We start from the raw sequence: 19,158 nt of genomic DNA on the forward strand, positions 1-19,158 counted from the left end.
TTGTTTATTGATTTCTTGTATTAATTTCGTAAATTTTAATATTATTTTTTTTAGAGCAATATGACCTTTCAATTCTGAATGGTTATCTTACACCAGGGCTAGATTGAGAGGATCTTCCACTCTGTAACGTGCCGCAAGTATACTAGATATTATTTATGAGTAAATTGTGAAATAACACAAATTAATCAAATAAAATTTATCGAGGCCGTCGTATAACCAGGTACTTTCCCAAATTCCTCTTTCTCATCTTCCCCTCCCCACTTCCTTCAACCTCGCAACAAACCCCAATTGGGGGTGCCATAGTCTCACTGGCTCCTGGCGGTTGGGAGTAGTTGGGACTATCGTGCGGTATTAACATTAAAAAAAGAAGATAAATAAATAAATAATTATGTCACACACCTAACAAGTTTACAGGTTGTTATTGCTTGCATTGAAGCGGTGATAACAATTAAGTGCCTTTGGGTTGTGAAAAAAATAAAATTCTGGGTTTTTTCAGATTTATTAAATCGCCACACATCAAACCACTTTTTACTGTAATCTGAACATTAAATGTAATTTCATCATGATAAAATATGTTCAACATAATATTTAATTACACCTTTTACACCAATTACTCAATTACCCATTGGCCCCAAACCACGGCTAAGTGACGGGTGTGCGTCTCTGTAACCAGAAACCTCGGCTCTGAAACTCCTAGTAAGGTCAGCCTAAAAACGAATACCACACCAGTGACATCTGAGAATAAAATTTTAGTTTCTAATCACTATAAATAATGAAATCTTCATTTCTTAGAATTGGCAATAGTATCTTTGTAATGTTTTTTGCGTGTTTTCAGTTCAGTTTCAATGCCGGCAACCCGGGTGTTTATTTTATTGTGATTTTTTTTCGTATCGAATATAGTATCGGTAATTTAATCTAGTGTAGTATTTATATGCCTTTCTTGAAAGAATTTAGTTTGTATACTGACATAACTATTTATTCATATTCACGTTGCGTATGTACGGGCGATATTGAGATCAAGAAATATAGATTCGTTTATATTTTGCATTAACTCCTTTTTATTTAATTGGAAAAATATATTGTCAAAAAAAGTAAAAATGCAGAAACGAAACTTTAAACAGCTCTGAAGCAAAACTACAAATTTGCACATCCGAAATTGTTCTTCGGGACCGTCTAAATAATTCATATTAATATTTTAAAGCACAACTTGCAAAAAATGTTTTTTCTATAATAATTAAATTACTGCCATCTATGAAAGAGCAGATTATGAATTCTCTTATGGGTATACCAAAAAGTTTTTATTTAGAAAATTTGCCAATTATGCTTTGAAATATTAAGACAAATTGTTTGTTTGCCACCTGTACATACGGAATATGAATAAATATTTGCGGCGATGGGTGTCAAAAATCAACAGTGAAATGGACAGTAGGGCGGAACGAAATTTTTTTTTTTCTAATTTTGATTTGGAATAGTTGTATTAAGTTGCCAATTGCCATCAATTACCTCAATTAAAAATATAAATAATATCAGACAACGGTAAGAGCCCCCGCCAAGACATCGAACATTTACAAAAACGACAGTTAAAGGGATATTTGCGCGGCCTAGAAAATAGTACAGAATTTATTAAAATAGGTTTATTTTATTTAAAAACATATTCAAATATAGTTAAATAGTTATTGCAATCAAATATTTTTTTATTTTAATATACTTTGGCGCTGTAACAGAGGTGCAAAGTGCGGGACAAAGCGGGGGCGGCACCTGAAAATCTACGAAATGCAGTGTTTTGTTTAAACTACTGTCGATAATTGTCTCAGGTGAAAGGTCGCGCGTCTATTATATTCACGAGTACTTATTGATAAACGTTTTTTAAGTGAATTAAACTGATTTCTAGAAGACAAAATTTAAAATGTCCGATATTTGGTGTAAGTGCAGAGTTGAAAGAGAATATCCTACCTACGTATGAAAATGTGATGAAATTCTACGAATGGGTTAAGAGTAAAGAATAACACAGCAAAAGAACCTACGTATTTGGAAATTGCTGTAGTAGTTTGAACGAAAATTGAAGACTTGTGGATAAAATCTTCTATTCCAATTGTCACACACAAAATAATCTTACAGTTACTAAAAAGTTATCACTCGAAGTGTTATGATTTGAAAAAGTCTTTGAAGAAACTTAAGGAAGAAAAGTTAGAAGAGTTCAGAGTACAGAGTAGAAAGATTTTTGACATAGCTGCAAGTAAATGTCAAGAATTTGTAAGCTGTACTTGTTTGAGAGAAAAAAAAGTTCCAAAAGAGGCACAAATGTTTTTAGAAGACCAACGCACTAACTGACTAATGGCTTTAGGAAGAACTGATCTTATCCATAATAAAAAATTGCTGAATAGAAGATTACGTACTCTCAAAAAAGAAATGAGGCATAATAGATAGGATGAAACTAAGAACAATAAGACAGAATGAGACGCGAGCAAATTTTAACCGAAGAAAGAGTAACAGAAATTCCTTCATTATATTTCGATGGAAGGAAAGACAAGACGGCTAAAACTGTTTTAAAAAGATCGAAGAGGCTTAGAGTGATTGTACAAGAGGAACATATTTCGATTATAAAAGAACCAGGTACTGTTTATGGGGTTCCAACATCGGGCAGTGCAAGAAATATTGAAAGAGCTATCCACAGATTTTTAACGACTGAAAAGATATCACTAGATGGTTTAATGGCTGTTGGCTGTGATGGAAAAAACAAAAATACCGGGAAAACAGACTATCTCGACCATTGCAATGAATAATTTGTCTCTTACACTCCAATGAGTTACCATTGAGGCATTTGTTTACCTATTTGGATGGACCTACTGCAGGACCTAAATCATTTGCAGGTCAAATTGGTAAAGCATTAGAGATATGCGAGACGCTGCCGTTGGCTAACTTTGAGAAGATAGAAGGTGAAATACCTCCACAAATATCCACAGATCTCAGTACAGACCAGAAATATTTATAAGAAATTACTACTGCTGTCATAAATAGATCCTGGTCTCCTGGATTTATTAAAGAGAAGCCCAGGTAAACTACCCCATGCCCGCTGGTTGACAAGAGCTAATCGCATACTGCATTTGTATATTTCTACAGAAAATCCACAACAAAATCTTGTGACTTTAGCAACGTTTGTCGTATAATCATACGCTCCTGTCTGGTTTACTATCGAAACACATTCATCCTGCAAAGATGGTTCAAATCATTTATGGAAGCTCATTAACAGCACTAGATATTTGTCCAACGAGTTGTTAGCGATAGTGGACCCTGTTATAATTTGAAACAGTTACTTCGCTCATCCAGAAAACTTGTTGTTGAGTATGATAACAGATTCACGTAAGCACATTAGAGAACTCGCTGCAAGACGCATTTTAAAGGCTCGTCAAGTTCATAAAACATCTGTTTCGCGCATTTTTGAGGTGCCAAAAGTGAACTTAAATGCATGTTCTTACATAGACATGATTGACTGTCAACAAAATATATACGAACCCTCAATACTGATGAATATTTCCGATGATCAGTTACAAGATCTTATTGAAAATGGAGAAGATACAGTGTTGAAGTTTATGAGACTGACTTGCCACACCCAGGCTGTGGAAAGATTTGTAAAAGTTGTGACAGAAGCAGTTCTAAGTGCATTCGACAAGACAAGACGAGAGGGATTCATAAAATCTAAATTATCTCGAAAACTCATGCCAAAGTTTGAACCTAAAAATGGTTTTTTGCTATAAAAAATGATTTTATTCATACCAACATAACTTTCTTAATCTGTGTTTAATTTTGAAAAAAAATGTTTTTATTAATTAAAATCAACTTTTATTTTATCATTTCATGCATAACATAATATTATATTTACTTATTATTTTGTTTATAGGGTGTTTAATACAAAACGTCTATAAAACCTTAAAAAATAAAATTTAAAGCTATGGCGGGACCTCAAGATGTCGAGCTAGAAGTTTCAAATTGAGAAGTGTTATTTAGAATTACATAAAGCAACTTTTACCTGGTATTCTAATTCGAATTTCGAAAAAAAAATTTTTTCATACAAAAGTGTTCCACCCTAATGGACAGTCTGTTTTGCTAAAGATTTTGAAACAAAATGGAACTAGTTGCAAGCGATATTAAACGAGGGTGAAAATGGAGTGGGTAGCTACGAGATGAATAGTCGCACGGCAAAAATCCCTAGTATAATCCCGGGACCTTTCAAATATATTTATTGGCCATTTGATGACACTGTCACATTTAAGCAGTCGGCTCCACTTGCGCCCGCATAAGGCTGGCCTTGACCAACTGATATGATGGTGGAATAAAATAATGAGGGATTGTTGGAATGCACCGAGTGTTGGCTTTTATGTCCAGTCGTCGTCTTAGCTCCGTAATAACATTTTCCTTTTCATTACATTTGGTCTTGAGGTTTTCGTAATCATTCACACTTACACAATGGAACACAATGGTATTAACATCTTCCTGCTGCCGGGTTATAGACTGTTCTTGTATTATGGGGTACTCTGACAAGGGCATCTCCTGGGGCTCTGAGGGGTACCGTGAGGGGTACCGTGAGTAGTGTGATTCAGGTCGTCTTTGATAGGCTTGCAACCGAGTCCGTAATATTAGCACTTCTTTACTTAAATCCTTATTTTTTCGTTCTAACTCCATCTCATTTCCTTGCGAAGAAGTTCGACCAAGTTTGGAAATAGGTTTTTCAATGATGATATCTTCTAGAGTTTTTGATATTTTATCTTTAGTTTCTTCGATGATATGCATGATGGCTTTCTTTCCTGCATCAGTTTCTGTGCACGGATGTCCTTCCTGTCTCGAGAGTCGAATGATCTTACCACCCCCTTTCTCCGTTCTTAGACCGAGCAGTAATTTCGATGATCCACTTTCAACTGCAAAAGCGGATATATCTTCTCCGGCTTTTTCTATCTTTGTCGCTTCAAGCATGTCATCTTCTGCACTGTTTAGAGAATCGGTATTTAAGGCAAATAGGCTACCCGCTGAATCCCCCTGATTATATGAGAGAATTAGCAATTTATTTTGATCCGCATCCAAAACTATTTGTTTTGTGAATTCTCCCGTTGTTAAAATTTCAATGTCATTTCGAGCTTGGTTCTCCGTAATCAATGTGCCGTTATCATTCACGTAGAATCTGTTTTGATTATTGTCAGTAAAGTCGTTCCAACTGGGAGGTACTGACATTTTTCCAATGACTGGTTCAAGTTGTTCATTACGAACGAAAAATTTATCATCGCCAACCGCAACCAAAATAGTTCCATGTAAGTATGCAATTTCCTCAGGAATATTATCCATTTCTATGGCCAAATCACAGGTATAGTGGTCTGACAATATCTTGATAGTGTTGTCAATGCAATCGTTGCTGCTTTCTGTCTCGCTGAAGCAGTTTTTCCTCCACAACGGTGTTGGTAATGTGGTGGGGTCTGCTGATGCATGTCCTAAAGCGATTTGAAGGCAAGCCAAAAAGACAAACCTGGTAGTTGCACCTCGGGTTATCATCGTGCTGCAAGTGTAAAAAACAAGTTTATTAACAATTAAATTAAGAACTCTCCAAACTCTAATATTGTAGCATTTAAAAGAAAATCATAATATCACGTTTCTCAAAAATGTGTGTGGCATGTGAGGTGTTGTAGAGGTCTTGGGTCCAACATAGACTTGGAGACTCTAAGCGTCTATTTTGTGCTTTTCCAATCCTTAGCAACATTTGTTATTATGGGATGGGCTAGCTGTGATGAATCCATCATAAGTTTAGTTATTACAGTACAAAAACTAATTTTGAGAATTATATTTAAATGCCAACCTACCCACCCCAAAAACGAACTGCTTGCTAAAAATATAGGCATGTGACAGCGGTGAGGGCCACCGCAGCCGGTTCGTAAGTTGGTTAATTATATTTTATTATAATTTTTAAATTCGGGAAATATTAAACTTCAAAAATTCATACACAAAAAACTGCCAGGCTGTTGATCGTGAGATCAAGAAATTCTTCAATCTAGTGTACTCGATGAGGTAGAATTTACCAATTTTTATCCTTCTTTAAATCCGGCTGCCTGCGAAAGCCCCAAGCTGTCTGTTTTTTTCATCTACTGATCGACTCTAATCGTAAGAAAAAAATCGTTTCCAATTTCCATGCACCTGCAGACCAACTTTTTAAGGCTTGCTAAATGTCTATTCTCACGAAAAGTAGTTTCATCTGTGCACTCGATGACGTGGGGTTTGTTGTTTCGGAATTCTAGACGATTCTATTACCGACGGACGAATATTTGGACTTCACAACATTGAGACATAACCGACAAAAATCTGAAAGACTTTTTAACTTAGCTTCCCTAAAACATAAAGGGAGTTCATCGAACATTTTAAAACCTTTTTTGTGTTGCCGATAAATTTGTGGAAGTAAAAATTTGTTAAATGGTAAAGTTTTAAGTACTAGGTAGCATAATAATTATTATTATAAAGACACCAGTGAAACAACAGCATGTGACTTGTCTTGGAAAGATGAAAATTAAGAAATTTTGTTAAATCAATTTTTGGTTCATTTCTAGCACTGTAAAGCGGCCTTGTGTCTGATATTTCACAAATTATTATAACTGGCTTTATTATGTGTTTTTGTATGATTGAATAGTCATAAAAAAATGTTGACGGTATTTTGTCTACCGAAAGTTATGAAAGTATATATTAAGCAATAAGTAAATAAATAATATGCTATAATATACTTTGCTTGGTAAATTTCTAACAATATTGTGTCTATGGAAAGTTATGAAAGTATATTAAAGTATTTAATATTTGTTTATTATTATTTTTTTTTTTTTAGGAACAGAAAGTAAGTAGTAACTAAATAAATAATATGCTTTAATATACCACTTTGACTGTTAACGATATTGTGTCAGCGGAAAGTTATGAACGTATTAAGCAAGAAGTAAATAAATAATATTCCATTTTGATTGTTAAATCTAAATATTTTGTAATTTTTAAAAACTCACTTTAGAATAAAACTTCTTAAAAATTGGCACCACTGTTCTTGCGCTCACCTCCAAAACAAATTTCAAAGTGTGACATATAAAAACAAGAATTGTTTTTATATCGGACGTGCAGAGCCAAAGTCATTATGAGATAACAAGATCTCAAGTTTTTACGATGTCCTTAATATTTTTGATAAAACCATTTAGATATCTGCGTCAAAATAAATATGATACTATAATATTATTCCACATCCTTAATATGCGACTGCTATAGTTAATATTAATGGATTTTCGGCACCACCATACATTTAAAAACTAATGTTTTTGTTTTGTTCAACACAGTGAAGAGATAAGGGTGATCGCTAATTACTCTCATTGAACATGTGTGAAATTTAATGTATAATTTTGTCCAATAAATAGAGAAGTAACTGGTACAAACAGTCACTTCTCATCCGAGAGTTCTCGGGAAAGTAATACTTGTTTAATTTAATGTTTTCCTACTGCCCCTGCAAAAACTCTCAGATCAAGGTGTCAATGTGTGCCGGTGCCCTATTGAATTTGCAGTATTTGTGCGGGCTTCACTAACTTGGTCCCGTACAAATTGGTCCTTCGTGCCGGTTCTACGCATTACGCCTTTAATCGTGCTTCAGTAAAGATGCCTTCGCTTCGCAGTGGCCATAAAATCTCTACGTCATCCGGGGCGTCGCGATCAGCAACCAGCGTTCCCGCAGACCGAGACAAACGTATGTCTCGCCGAGCCCCGGACCCTACTTCCAACTCTCCGACTGATGTTCCCATTAGCCAAGATGCACCCCAGCAAGCTGATCAAGCTATGCTTGCCTCGGACTCCATTGAACAATCAACCACAGCTTGGGGTCCCATCCTGACCCACAGTTTCCCGGCCCCCCAGGAGTCCGACGGAGAGGATGATGACCAACGGTCAGAGTCAACTGAGGATGCAATACAAATGTTGCGCCGTGAGTTGCGCACTCGAGAGAAGCAGCACGTTAAGCACACCGCCAACCTACTTGCAGCCCTGGCAGCAGCAACAAATACATCCGCCGCACTGCAAGCAGGCCACCAACCTGCCGATTCCAGGTTCACAACTACCCAAGCCCCCGTGGCGCCTGGAGCGTGGCCCGCCTCGAATGCCGGCTACGCTATCACAGCACCCGGGCAAGCCTCGAATGCATGCCCGGTGCAAACAGCGCCTGGAGCGTGGCCCGCCTCGAATGCCGGCTACGCTATCACAGCACCCGGGCAAGCCTCGAATGCACGCCCGGTGCAAACAGCGCCTGGAGCGTGGCCCGCCTCGAATGCCGGCTACGCTATCACAGCACCCGGGCAAGCCTCGAATGCATGCCCGGTGCAAACAGCGCCTGGAGCGTGGCCCGCCTCGAATGCCGGCTACGCTATCACAGCACCCGGGCAAGCCTCGAATGCATGCCCGGTGCAAACAGCGCCTGGAGCGTGGCCCGCCTCTAATGCCGGCTACGCTATCACAGCACCCGGGCAAGCCTCGAATGCATGCCCGGTGCAAACAGCGCCTGGAGCGTGGCCCGCCTCGAATGCCGGCTACGCTATCACAGCACCCGGGCAAGCCTCGAATGCATGCCCGGTGCAAACAGCGCCTGGAGCGTGGCCCGCCTCGAATGCCGGCTACGCTATCACAGCACCCGGGCAAGCCTCGAATGCATGCCCGGTGCAAACAGCGCCTGGATCGTGGCCCGCCTCGAATGCCGGCTACGCTATCACAACACCCGGGCAAGCCTCGAATGCATGCCCGGTGCAAACAGCGCCTGGAGTGTGGCCCGCCTCGAAAGCCGGTTACACTATCACAGCACCCGGGCAAGCCTTGAATGCATGCCCGGTGCGTACACTGCCGGGAACACGGCCCGCCTCAAATGCTGGCCACGCTATCATAAAACCCGGACCCGCCTCGAATGCACGCTCAGTGCACATACTGTTGGAAACTACGGGACACACGGCACCCGTGGCAAGCATTCCCATAGCCGATTATACTCTACCACAGTACCCCGAGCGACAGCCCCAAGCAGCAGTACCTGGAGAAGTGGAATTTACGCATAACAGATCGCAGCAATTCCCTACGAGTCAGGATTTTTCACCACTGTTTCCGCCACTGCCTACGGCCGATGAGACAGCACAGCACACTCACGAGTGGGTGCAAAAAGGCGCTGATCAGCTGTCCCAGATCACCTCAGCAATAGCAGAGGGTTTTCGCACGTCCCGTGCCCAAGCAAGCCCTCGCACGATAGAGGACGATACACGGATGGCCGCCTTAATCGCAAGGCAGACCACGGCCAAGGATCTTCCCCTCTTCCTGGGTGACCCGCTCGAGTGGCCCACATGGAAAGCCCAGTACACCCAATCCACAACCACTTGCAGAATGACTTCATCTGAAAACCTCATCCGGCTGCAGCGTGCACTAAAAGGGAAGGCTCGGGATGCAGTCGGCCCTCTCCTCATGGATCCCGCTCAAGTTCCAGAGATCCTCTCTGTCCTCGAGCAGCGATACGGTGGCGCCAGCGCAATAGCCACGCTGATGTTGGAAAAGGTGAAAAAGCTGCCGTATCTCACAATAGACGCAACCCTTGAGGACCTGGCAGACTTCTCCGGAACCGTCCAGAACTTGGTGACATCACTTAGGATCCTTAGGACTGACGGATACCTGACCAACCCCACCCTACTGAATGACATCACAACAAAGATGCCGATTACGCTACGGATGACCTGGCTGTATGAGACACGTGGTCTTACGAGTCTAGCTACAATAACTCAGCTGGCAGCATTTCTGAAAAGTATGGCTAGCGCTATACCCAACAGCGGGATGATCGACCCAGTGCGACCTCGACCGCGACGGACCGAGCAGGTGCATGTAGTAAACGGTGAAGAAGTTAAACCAGACTCTAGACCTGCTGAATTTGTTACATCGCGTAAGAGGAGTGAGCCTCGCGAAAATAAAATGAACAATACGCGTAAACGCAAACTGTCTAGTGAAAGTTGCGGCCAGTGCGGTGGCAACCACAAAACTCGCGAGTGCACCGAGTTCGCGGAGAAAAGTCTCGCCCTCCGGTGGACAATGGTGCGACAGAAGAACCTGTGTCGTAAGTGTCTGGATCGACACCACTCACGGGACTGTAAAACCAAGGCATGGTGCGGCATAGGAGGGTGCAGATCACCACATCACCGTTTGCTTCATGACCCACAGTTCGTACCGGAAGGTGCTGTCGGTGAGGTTAACTTGTGACGCCAGACGACGGACCGGAGCGTGCTGTTAAAAATTGTGCAGGTTATGTTGGGCGTCCCCCAAGGAAGCAAAGTTTTGGTGTTCGCGCTCCTCGACGAAGGCTCAACTGTGACACTTGTCGACGCTGACATCGCGACACGGATCGGGGTGAGCGGCCCAGTCCGCGGCATACGGATCCATGGCGCCAAAGGGATGTGCACCTCTGACACACTCTCCCGCCGAGTGAAGCTGACCATAAGAGGATGTGATAGCAGTGACACCTACTACATCATCGCCAACACGATCTCCGACCTCAACCTGCCAGAACAACAGGCCCAGGGAAACCTTGTCACCCCAAAACTTTTGATAGGGCAAGACAATGCTCATCTGATCGTTTCACGGGAAGTGCGCGAAGACCATGACACTACGCGAATAGTGTCACGAACCGCACTGGGGTGGATCGCCCATGGGGGTGTCGGGACTGGCAGTGACAATAAATCCACGACGCTGGCACTACAAATTGAATCAGCCGCAGATATCCGCCTAAGAGAATTGGTAAAATGCAACTTTGCCGTCGACTCTCTTGGCGTAACTGCCACGGTGAGAACCCAGGCAAGCGAACAAAGGGCCATCGCACTAATGAACACGACTACCCGGCCTCTTCGCACTGGGAGGTGGGAAACTGGCCTCCTGTGGCGTAATCCGGAAGCCACATTGCCTGACAACCGGCAGTGCGCGCTGAAACGACTTCATTCCCTTGAGAAGAAGCTGGCAGCAGATCAGAATCTGGCAGCAGCCTACAGCGACAAGATGAGCCAGCTGGTCAACAAAGGATACGCCAGGAAGCTGTCTAAACTGGAAGCGTCAACAACCGCACCCAGAAAATGGTACCTGCCGCACTTTGCGGTGACAAACCCCAATAAGCCAGGGAAGATCAGGATAGTGTTTGACGCCGCCAGTCGATGCCGAGGGACCTCCCTTAATGACCAGCTGCTTACCGGCCCTGACCTGCTGTCTTCCCTCTTAGGGAATATTCTGCGCTTTCGAGAGGGAAACATCGCCATTGCCGCAGATATCAAGGAAATGTTTCTGCAGATCAAGATAAGGCGGGAAGATCAGCTGTCCCAACTCTACCTCTGGAGATTACCGAACCAACACGAACCTGATACTTACCAGATGTCATCTATGATGTTCGGAGCCACTTGTTCACCGAGCAGCGCCCAGTTCGTCCGGAACAAGGTAGCCGGGGAATACGAACATGAAAACCCGATTGCCGCAGCAGCCATTCGTTCTAAATTCTACATGGATGACTACCTAGATGCGGTAGACAGTTGTCAGGAGGCTGCCTCACTCGTCCACGGTGTGAGCACCCTCCTCGCGAAAGGAGGATTCCACCTAACTAGCTGGGCATCTAACAGTCCAGCTGCCATAGCCGGTGTTCCCACAGAAGACCGGGCCAGTTCCACAGTGCGGATCAGCGGTGGAGGTACGGAGACGGAACGAGTGCTCGGACTAGTTTGGGACCCGTCCACTGATAACTTCCTGTACTCATTCCAAGAGGCGATCACCCCAGAAGTGGCCACGCGACCCACGAAAAGGCAGCTGCTCTCAATAGTAATGAAAATCTTCGACCCAGTAGGCTTCATTTCCTGCCTTACAATCCGGTCGAAGATACTGCTGCAGGCCGTGTGGCGCTCGAGTATAGGCTGGGACAACCCCATTACCCCTGAACATACCCAGAGGTGGACCGAATGGCTGAGCCTGTTGAATACACACAGCATTTCAGTTCCGAGACGCTGCCTCCATCTCAAGCAGAACAGCGTGACCCTACATCTCTTCTGCGATGCGTCAGAACAAGCCTGCTGCGCTGTCGCCTATTACACCGAAGAAGTAAATGGATCCCTACAGGCGACATTTCTGGCCAGTAAATGCAAAGTGGCGCCACTGAAGCCCCTCTCCATTCCCCGCCTTGAGTTACAAGCCGGACTCATCGCGGCAAGACTAGCCCAGACCATCCACAAGGAAAGCCAGGCCCGTATATCCCAAACGTACTTCTGGACAGACTCTGCAACCGTATTGTGCTGGTTACGAACTGACCCACGTACGTACTCTGCCTTCGTGGCAAACAGACTGGGCGAAATAGATGAGTTAACCAACATACTCGACTGGAGATGGGTGCCAACCAAGCTCAATCCCGCTGACATCGGTACAAGGGACTCAGATGTGCCCGACCTATCACCCAAAGGAAGGTGGTTTACCGGCCCGGCCTTTATCATTTTACCTGAGAGTGCGTGGCCAAAAGAGCGTGCACCTGTCAAAAGGCCCGACGACCAGACACTAGAGGTTAAGCCTCACTACGTCGGCCTTCTATCAACTGCAAGGGAAGCCTTACCATCCATCGAGAGATTCTCCTCATGGCAACGGCTGATTCGTGCAACAGCATGGGTTCTCCGCTTTGTGAAACAATGTCGGATGAAAGTTAACAAATCTGTAGGGGGCCCACTGCGAGCGGAGGAGATCAAGGAGGCGGAAGACAGATGGATAAAAAGGTCTCAGGAGGACGCCTTCAATACTGACATGACCACCCTCAAGCAAGGCCAAATGCTGCCGACTGGTAGTCGTCTGAACCCATTAAACCCCTTCTTCGGACAAGACGGCGCCCTGCGGATGGGTACCCGGCTGCGAGCTCTAGCGAAAACGAAGTGTGTAGCACGGACTCCCGTCATCCTGGATGGAGACCACCCGTACACTCAGCTCCTGATTCGCCACTACCACCAGAAGGCGGACCATCCCAGCACGGAGAAGACGGTCGCAGAGGTGCGGGGCGATTTCTTTGTACTGCGTCTGCGCACTACAAGCAGGAAGATAGCACACGCCTGCCCCACCTGCCACATAAGGAGAAGCAAACCCTCTCCACCACTAATGGGGGCGCTACCACCACCTCGACTGATGCATCACATCCGCCCATTTACACATTGCGGACTCGACTACTTCGGGCCTATGGAGATCACGGTTGGCAGACATCGGGAAAAACGATATGGAGCCATCTTCACTTGTCTCTCGACCCGCGCCATTCACTTAGAACTGGCCGCCTCACTGACCGCAGACTCGGCCATCATGGCCATACAGCGGATGACTGCGCGAAGGGGACAACCCGCAGCCATGTACTCCGACAACGGAACAAATTTTCATGGAGCCGATGCAGAGATGAGAGACGCTCTGGTATCATTGAGCCACGATGCCAGAATGCTTGATGCCATAGCCACCCAGGGCATTGAGTGGCATTTCATACCTCCAATGACGCCCCACATGGGGGGAGCTTGGGAGAGGCTTGTACGGTCAGTAAAAAGAGCCCTGAGCACCACACTTAAGGAACGGGCACCTAGAGAAGAAACCTTACTCACGGCCCTGGCAGAGGCTGAATTCACAGTGAACAACAGACCACTCACTCACATATCAGTTGACCCACGCGACGAAGAGCCTTTGACCCCCAACCACTTTCTTCTAGGGTCGGCTGGAAAGCGTCCCCTCTTGTCCATGTTTGGCAAAAAGGAAGAGGAAATATGCCTTCGCCGCCAGTGGCGTATCGGCCAGCAACTTGCAGACATATTCTGGAGGCGGTGGCTTCTAGAATACCTTCCCACCATGGCAGCTCGGCAAAAATGGCACAACCCGGTCACACCCATTAAGAAGGATGACCTGGTGGTCATTATGGACTCCACGCTGCCACGGAACAGCTGGCCGCGTGGCCGCGTCCTTGAGGCCGTGCCCGCCGCCGACGGACAAGTCAGGACAGCCCGTATCCAGACAAGTTCCGGAATATATGTTAGACCGGCCATTAAAATCGCCGTCATACTACCTGCTTCAACAACACCAGCCGATCCAATCACCAGCACGACAACACCTGCCTAGCCGAAACCCCTTGCAATGACATCAACTGCAAACACGAGACGCTGGGATGAAACAGAACACGCCCGACGGAGTAGCTGGGCGCAGCAGAGACTGCACCGTGGGGAGTATATCGGACGTGCAGAGCCAAAGTCATTATGAGATAACAAGATCTCAAGTTTTTACGATGTCCTTAATATTTTTGATAAAACCATTTAGATATCTGCGTCAAAATAAATATGATACTATAATATTATTCCACATCCTTAATATGCGACTGCTATAGTTAATATTAATGGATTTTCGGCACCACCATACATTTAAAAACTAATGTTTTTGTTTTGTTCAACACAGTGAAGAGATAAGGGTGATCGCTAATTACTCTCATTGAACATGTGTGAAATTTAATGTATAATTTTGTCCAATAAATAGAGAAGTAACTGGTACAAACAGTCACTTCTCATCCGAGAGTTCTCGGGAAAGTAATACTTGTTTAATTTAATGTTTTCCTACTGCCCCTGCAAAAACTCTCAGATCAAGGTGTCAATGTGTGCCGGTGCCCTATTGAATTTGCAGTATTTGTGCGGGCTTCACTAACTTGGTCCCGTACAGTTTTGTTAATAATATTATTATGTTTTGGTCAATAGATATCTATTGAGGGTATCAATAGGTTATCGAATGTCTATATAATAATATTTTGTTAATCATGGAATGGTCTTTGATGTCGTCTGAACAGCCACATAACATATTTTAGAAAACAGTCTTGTTCTATGTAGAGAAGACGTATTTATTTTCAGCCTAAATAATAATTTAATTCTCGAAATAGCGTAGGTATAAAGGTAGAAACTGCAGACAAACAGCTATGTAACAGCTTTGCAGAACATGTCACAGTGGCGTGGCTATACCATTCATACGGGGTGGGGAGAGGGGAGGGGACGGAAAATTTTTGGGACCTCTACTTAACTTATTATTTGGATGATTTGTAATATCCAAATATATTATAATACAAGATATTATATTATGTAGGGGGGGGGGGGGGGGGGGGTTGAATAATAGACTTATCTGGGTTGAATAATAAACTTGAATTTTAATGCAATGAATGGTGATAAACATTAGCATAGAAGCACAGTCCGTGTCTGAAAGTTTTCCGCTCTGAGGTGCCCAATGACTACCGATATATAAATAGTTTTCCAATAAGAGGTGTTATTTTGAATAGCCCGCTATTTCGGTAGATGTTACTTTTGAAGCTGTCTTTTATTGACATTTGACAAGTAGAAACTACGCTATTGATAAAAATGGAACGATACACGCTTCAACAACGCATTGAAATTATTAAAATTCACTTGAGTGAATCAAATGCAAATCATCTTGAGTGATGGGGCCCATTTCCACCTCGGTGGCTTCGTCAACAAGCAAAATTGTCGCATCTGGGGCTCGGAAAACCCAAGAGTTATTGTTGAAAAGCCTCTCTATCCTCAACGTGTGACTGTTTGGTGCGGTTTATGGTCCGGCGGAGTCATTGGACCTTAATTGTTCGAAAATGAGGCTGGAGCAACAGTTACGGTGAATGGATCGCTATCAAGAGATGATTAATGATTTTTTATGGTCGGAATTAGATGGTATTGATCTGGATAACGCTTACTTTCAACAAGACGGCGCTACGTGCCACACAAGAAACGAAACCATTGATATTTTACGATTGAATATCAAAATAACACCTCTTATTGGAAAACCCTGAATAAGCATTGAAAAAATTATTTGATTCTCTAATTGATTTATTGATTGTATTATTATATTTTATTATTTAAATTGAAAAATTTGATTCTCAAAAATGTCGTATATTATCTCAAACGCCGACACCGTATTGTTTTTTAAAAAAAGCCTTCGAAATGAAATCTCTAAATAGTTTAAGACAAAGTCAATATCCGCGTCTATCTGTTTGTGCGCTTAGTTCTTTTAAACTACTCAACATATTATGATAGGGTTTTCAATATCATTAAGAAAATTTCTTCCGAAAAGTTTATATATATTTAATACACTCATATTTAATTACAAAAGATTTTTTTTATTATCAATATAAAGTTTTTTTACAGGTGTTTTTCGAAATATGTCTCACTAGGATATACCTGTGTCGAGACAGACGTATTGGATACATAAATGAGTATTTACATATTATTTGATTCATGCATAACTATAACTAAAATATAAAGTTGTATACATTTTAAACCGTGAAGACATAATAGTAATTGTAGGTTATTCTATAGGGATTACAATATTATAAATGTACATGGAAAAGTTAAGATTAGATAGTTAATAAATAAAAGTTAATATAAGCAGTATAACCTAAGAAAACATGTATAACAATATTTAATTACATTAAATGACAGAGGTCAATCAGCATCTATTCTCTGTCCACGATAAGAACGACCTGTTGGAGTACCAAATTAGGTTCGTTCTGCGCATACCACCCCCCCGCTCCTTTCCTTCGCCATCGCTCGGCTATCTCCGGCAATCTTCGCTGACAATTCGTTATTCGTAAGTGCCTGCGCTTAGAGAAATTAACCCATTCAGACCCTGCTATAAAATGGATGTTCAGCCGATATGTCCGAATTCATTATCACCAATTACGAAAAACAAAAAAGGACAGGTAAACATTATTTATGTGTTATTTGTATGACTATTCGATTTACAACAATGCATTTTTATAATTCAAGGATATAGATAGGTAATATATGTATAAAATTTGTGAATGTTGGTGTTGATCGGTTTTTTTTATGTTTATAGGTGGTGCACAAACCTCAACGGACAATGATAATAAATATGTATCGAAAAAAAATTTCGGAATATCGATCACATTGTTGATGAACTAGAGGACAATAATGATAATTCGTTAGCTTTTGAAATTTCAAATGAATCATCTGAGGAAAATTATTTTTTTTTTTAATGGCAATGATGATATTTTCAACTTTGGATTGATTTCTTAGCCGATTTGATAAATCTGATGCCTAATAAAGTACAATATGTATTGTAATACTATCATCATCATTATTTGAATGTATTAAAATGTTTTAATTTTTTATTTTATTTATCGGTAGGAAAATAAATTAAATAATTAATCTGTTAAAAAAGTGGGTCTAAATGTGTTAACGCTCGTCCTTTTAGGAGTGGGGCGAAGGGGCGGAGACATGCGCGTCCACGGGTTGTTCTAAAGTTGGACCGAGAATAGTTATAGTACATAAGAAGAATAAACACAGATTTAATAGTACTACATAAAATACTTCATTACAAAATTGACTATCCTGAGTTACTCCAATTAATCAGCATCCACATACCCAAAAGATCTTGCCGAAATTTACTACCCTTTTATTTTTACAACACTAGGACACTGTCTTATCAAAATTCCCCGATTCCAAGACTTCACAGTCTCGGAAATAAATACTCTGATCTGGGAGATATATTTCATCTTAAAAATAATCAATATAAATATTATTATTTTTTTTTGATAAATTAATGTTTTTAAGACAAGATTTTTATTTATGCATAGCACAAAGGATAACAATTATTTTTATAAGCAATAATTGTTTGCCTGAAACACTCATCCACATTGAAAAAATCTCCTGATAAAAAAAAAAAAAAAAAAAAATGTAACAAGCAGTAATTGTTGAATGAAACACTAGCATATATTGAATAATTTCGCGGGTAAGAGATAAGCCTCCATAGCTCAGTGGTCAGAGCTTTCGACCGGAAATCGAATGGACACGGGTTCGAGTCCCGTTGGCGTCATGTATTTTTTATCAGGAGATTTTTTCAATGTGGATGAGTGTTTCAGGCAAACAATTATTGCTTATAAAAATAATTAATATAAATATTGTTTATTTCAATTCTTTTATACATCGAGACACAAATAGACATCTATAATTTCCGCAATATATATATTTTTATTTTTATTTTGATCTATTTATGTGAGACTTCTTTTCATTTTTACTAATGTATCTTATTTTATTATATGCTTTTGTTGTAACATTTAATATTTTTTTCTTTTTTCGTTGTATTATGTTTCCTTTATTGTTTTAATTTTGTAGAATTTATAATAACTGTGATACTCTACTATTAAACTTTGTAGTGTGTAAAAGCCCATTAGGGCGTGTAATAATAATAATAATAAATAATTATAAAGGGGTTTTTATAAAATTTTCGATCTTAGATCTGTCTTGGCTGATGATATTGATATTGATGGTGTATGTTTAAAAAAAATAGTGTAAGAATGTGTAAGAATGTTGCACATGCATGTGTCAATCGGTTGTTATAATCAGAATACATCGCCGAGTTGTAAAATGGGACAACGATAAAAAAAATCATCAACGTAATATGAAATGAATTTACATAGAAAGTGAAATGACCGTTGGCTGTACCACGAAATTCAGAGGTAATATTTTTACCTATTGATATTATATATTTATATTTGAGAGCAAGTTTTCAATTTGATCAGATAGTCCATTGAATTTGGTCGTTAGTTCTGAGTTGGCTTTGTCTTTTTCAGAGAATTCCACATTCAGTCTATCAAAGTCTTCCATTGAAATACATTGGACATGTTGTCCACTTTTACTGAGCACAACCATTGGACTCACTCGGGGTACTCCAGGTAACCCAGTTAATCCAGGTAACCCAGGTAAACCAGGCAACCCAGGCAACCGAGGAAACCCATAAAGCCCTTGTTCTCGAATTATTGGTTGACCACTTTTTTTTCTGTATTTCTCTTGGGTGTCAGAAGGTTTGAAGTAAAAGAGTCCAACTTTGTGTTCGCGATAAACAGTTCTCTTGTCAGTTTCTTGTTTTCCATTCCCAAACCTTTAGTATTTTTTCCTCCATCATGCAGACTGTACGCGTCAGAGATAATTTGAAGCAGTTTATTTTTCGTTTCGTCAATCAAGTTCACAATAGCCAATTTTCCTTTATCATTTAACAGTGCAAGGATTCTCATTTCGTCTTGTGAGGCGGATAATTTTACCGCCTTCTGGAGTTCTT

General features: G+C 41.5%; 2 protein-coding genes across 2 annotated transcripts; one reads left to right on the forward strand and one right to left on the reverse strand.

The window, feature by feature from the left end:
* Positions 1-1,091: 1,091 nt before the first annotated feature.
* Positions 1,092-7,107, reverse strand: LOC149420590 (uncharacterized). The gene is made up of 2 exons (XM_089636820.1): positions 7,020-7,107; positions 1,092-5,542 (listed from the first exon to the last, which is right to left on the reverse strand). Exon 2 carries the CDS (start codon positions 5,536-5,538, stop codon positions 4,267-4,269), a length of 1,272 nt encoding a protein of 423 aa, XP_089492946.1. The 5' UTR covers positions 5,539-5,542; positions 7,020-7,107; the 3' UTR covers positions 1,092-4,266.
* Positions 7,108-7,653: 546 nt separating this feature from the next.
* Positions 7,654-14,157, forward strand: LOC149420591 (uncharacterized). Its single transcript, XM_089636390.1, has 3 exons — positions 7,654-7,975; positions 8,795-10,123; positions 10,331-14,157. The coding sequence occupies exons 1-3, from the start codon at positions 7,654-7,656 to the stop codon at positions 14,155-14,157; spliced, it is 5,478 nt and encodes a 1,825-aa protein (XP_089492516.1).
* The last annotated feature ends 5,001 nt before the right edge of the window (positions 14,158-19,158 follow it).

This window comes from Hesperophylax consimilis, chromosome 10 (assembly GCF_061612785.1).
Source record: "Hesperophylax consimilis isolate HC1 chromosome 10, BYU_Hcon_1.0, whole genome shotgun sequence".
NCBI lineage: Eukaryota > Metazoa > Arthropoda > Insecta > Trichoptera > Limnephilidae > Hesperophylax > Hesperophylax consimilis.

Bases quoted from the DNA above. Each gene is read 5' to 3' on its own strand.
- LOC149420590 (XM_089636820.1), bottom strand. From the start codon at position 5,538: ATGATAACCCGAGGTGCAACTACCAGGTTTGTCTTTTTGGCTTGCCTT.
- LOC149420591 (XM_089636390.1), top strand. From the start codon at position 7,654: ATGCCTTCGCTTCGCAGTGGCCATAAAATCTCTACGTCATCCGGGGCG. The intron at 7,976-8,794 runs GTGAGTTGCGCA...CGGTGCAAACAG, and splicing joins TGCAATACAAATGTTGCGCC to CGCCTGGAGTGTGGCCCGCC. The intron at 10,124-10,330 runs GTAAGTGTCTGG...GCGTCCCCCAAG, and splicing joins GCGACAGAAGAACCTGTGTC to GAAGCAAAGTTTTGGTGTTC.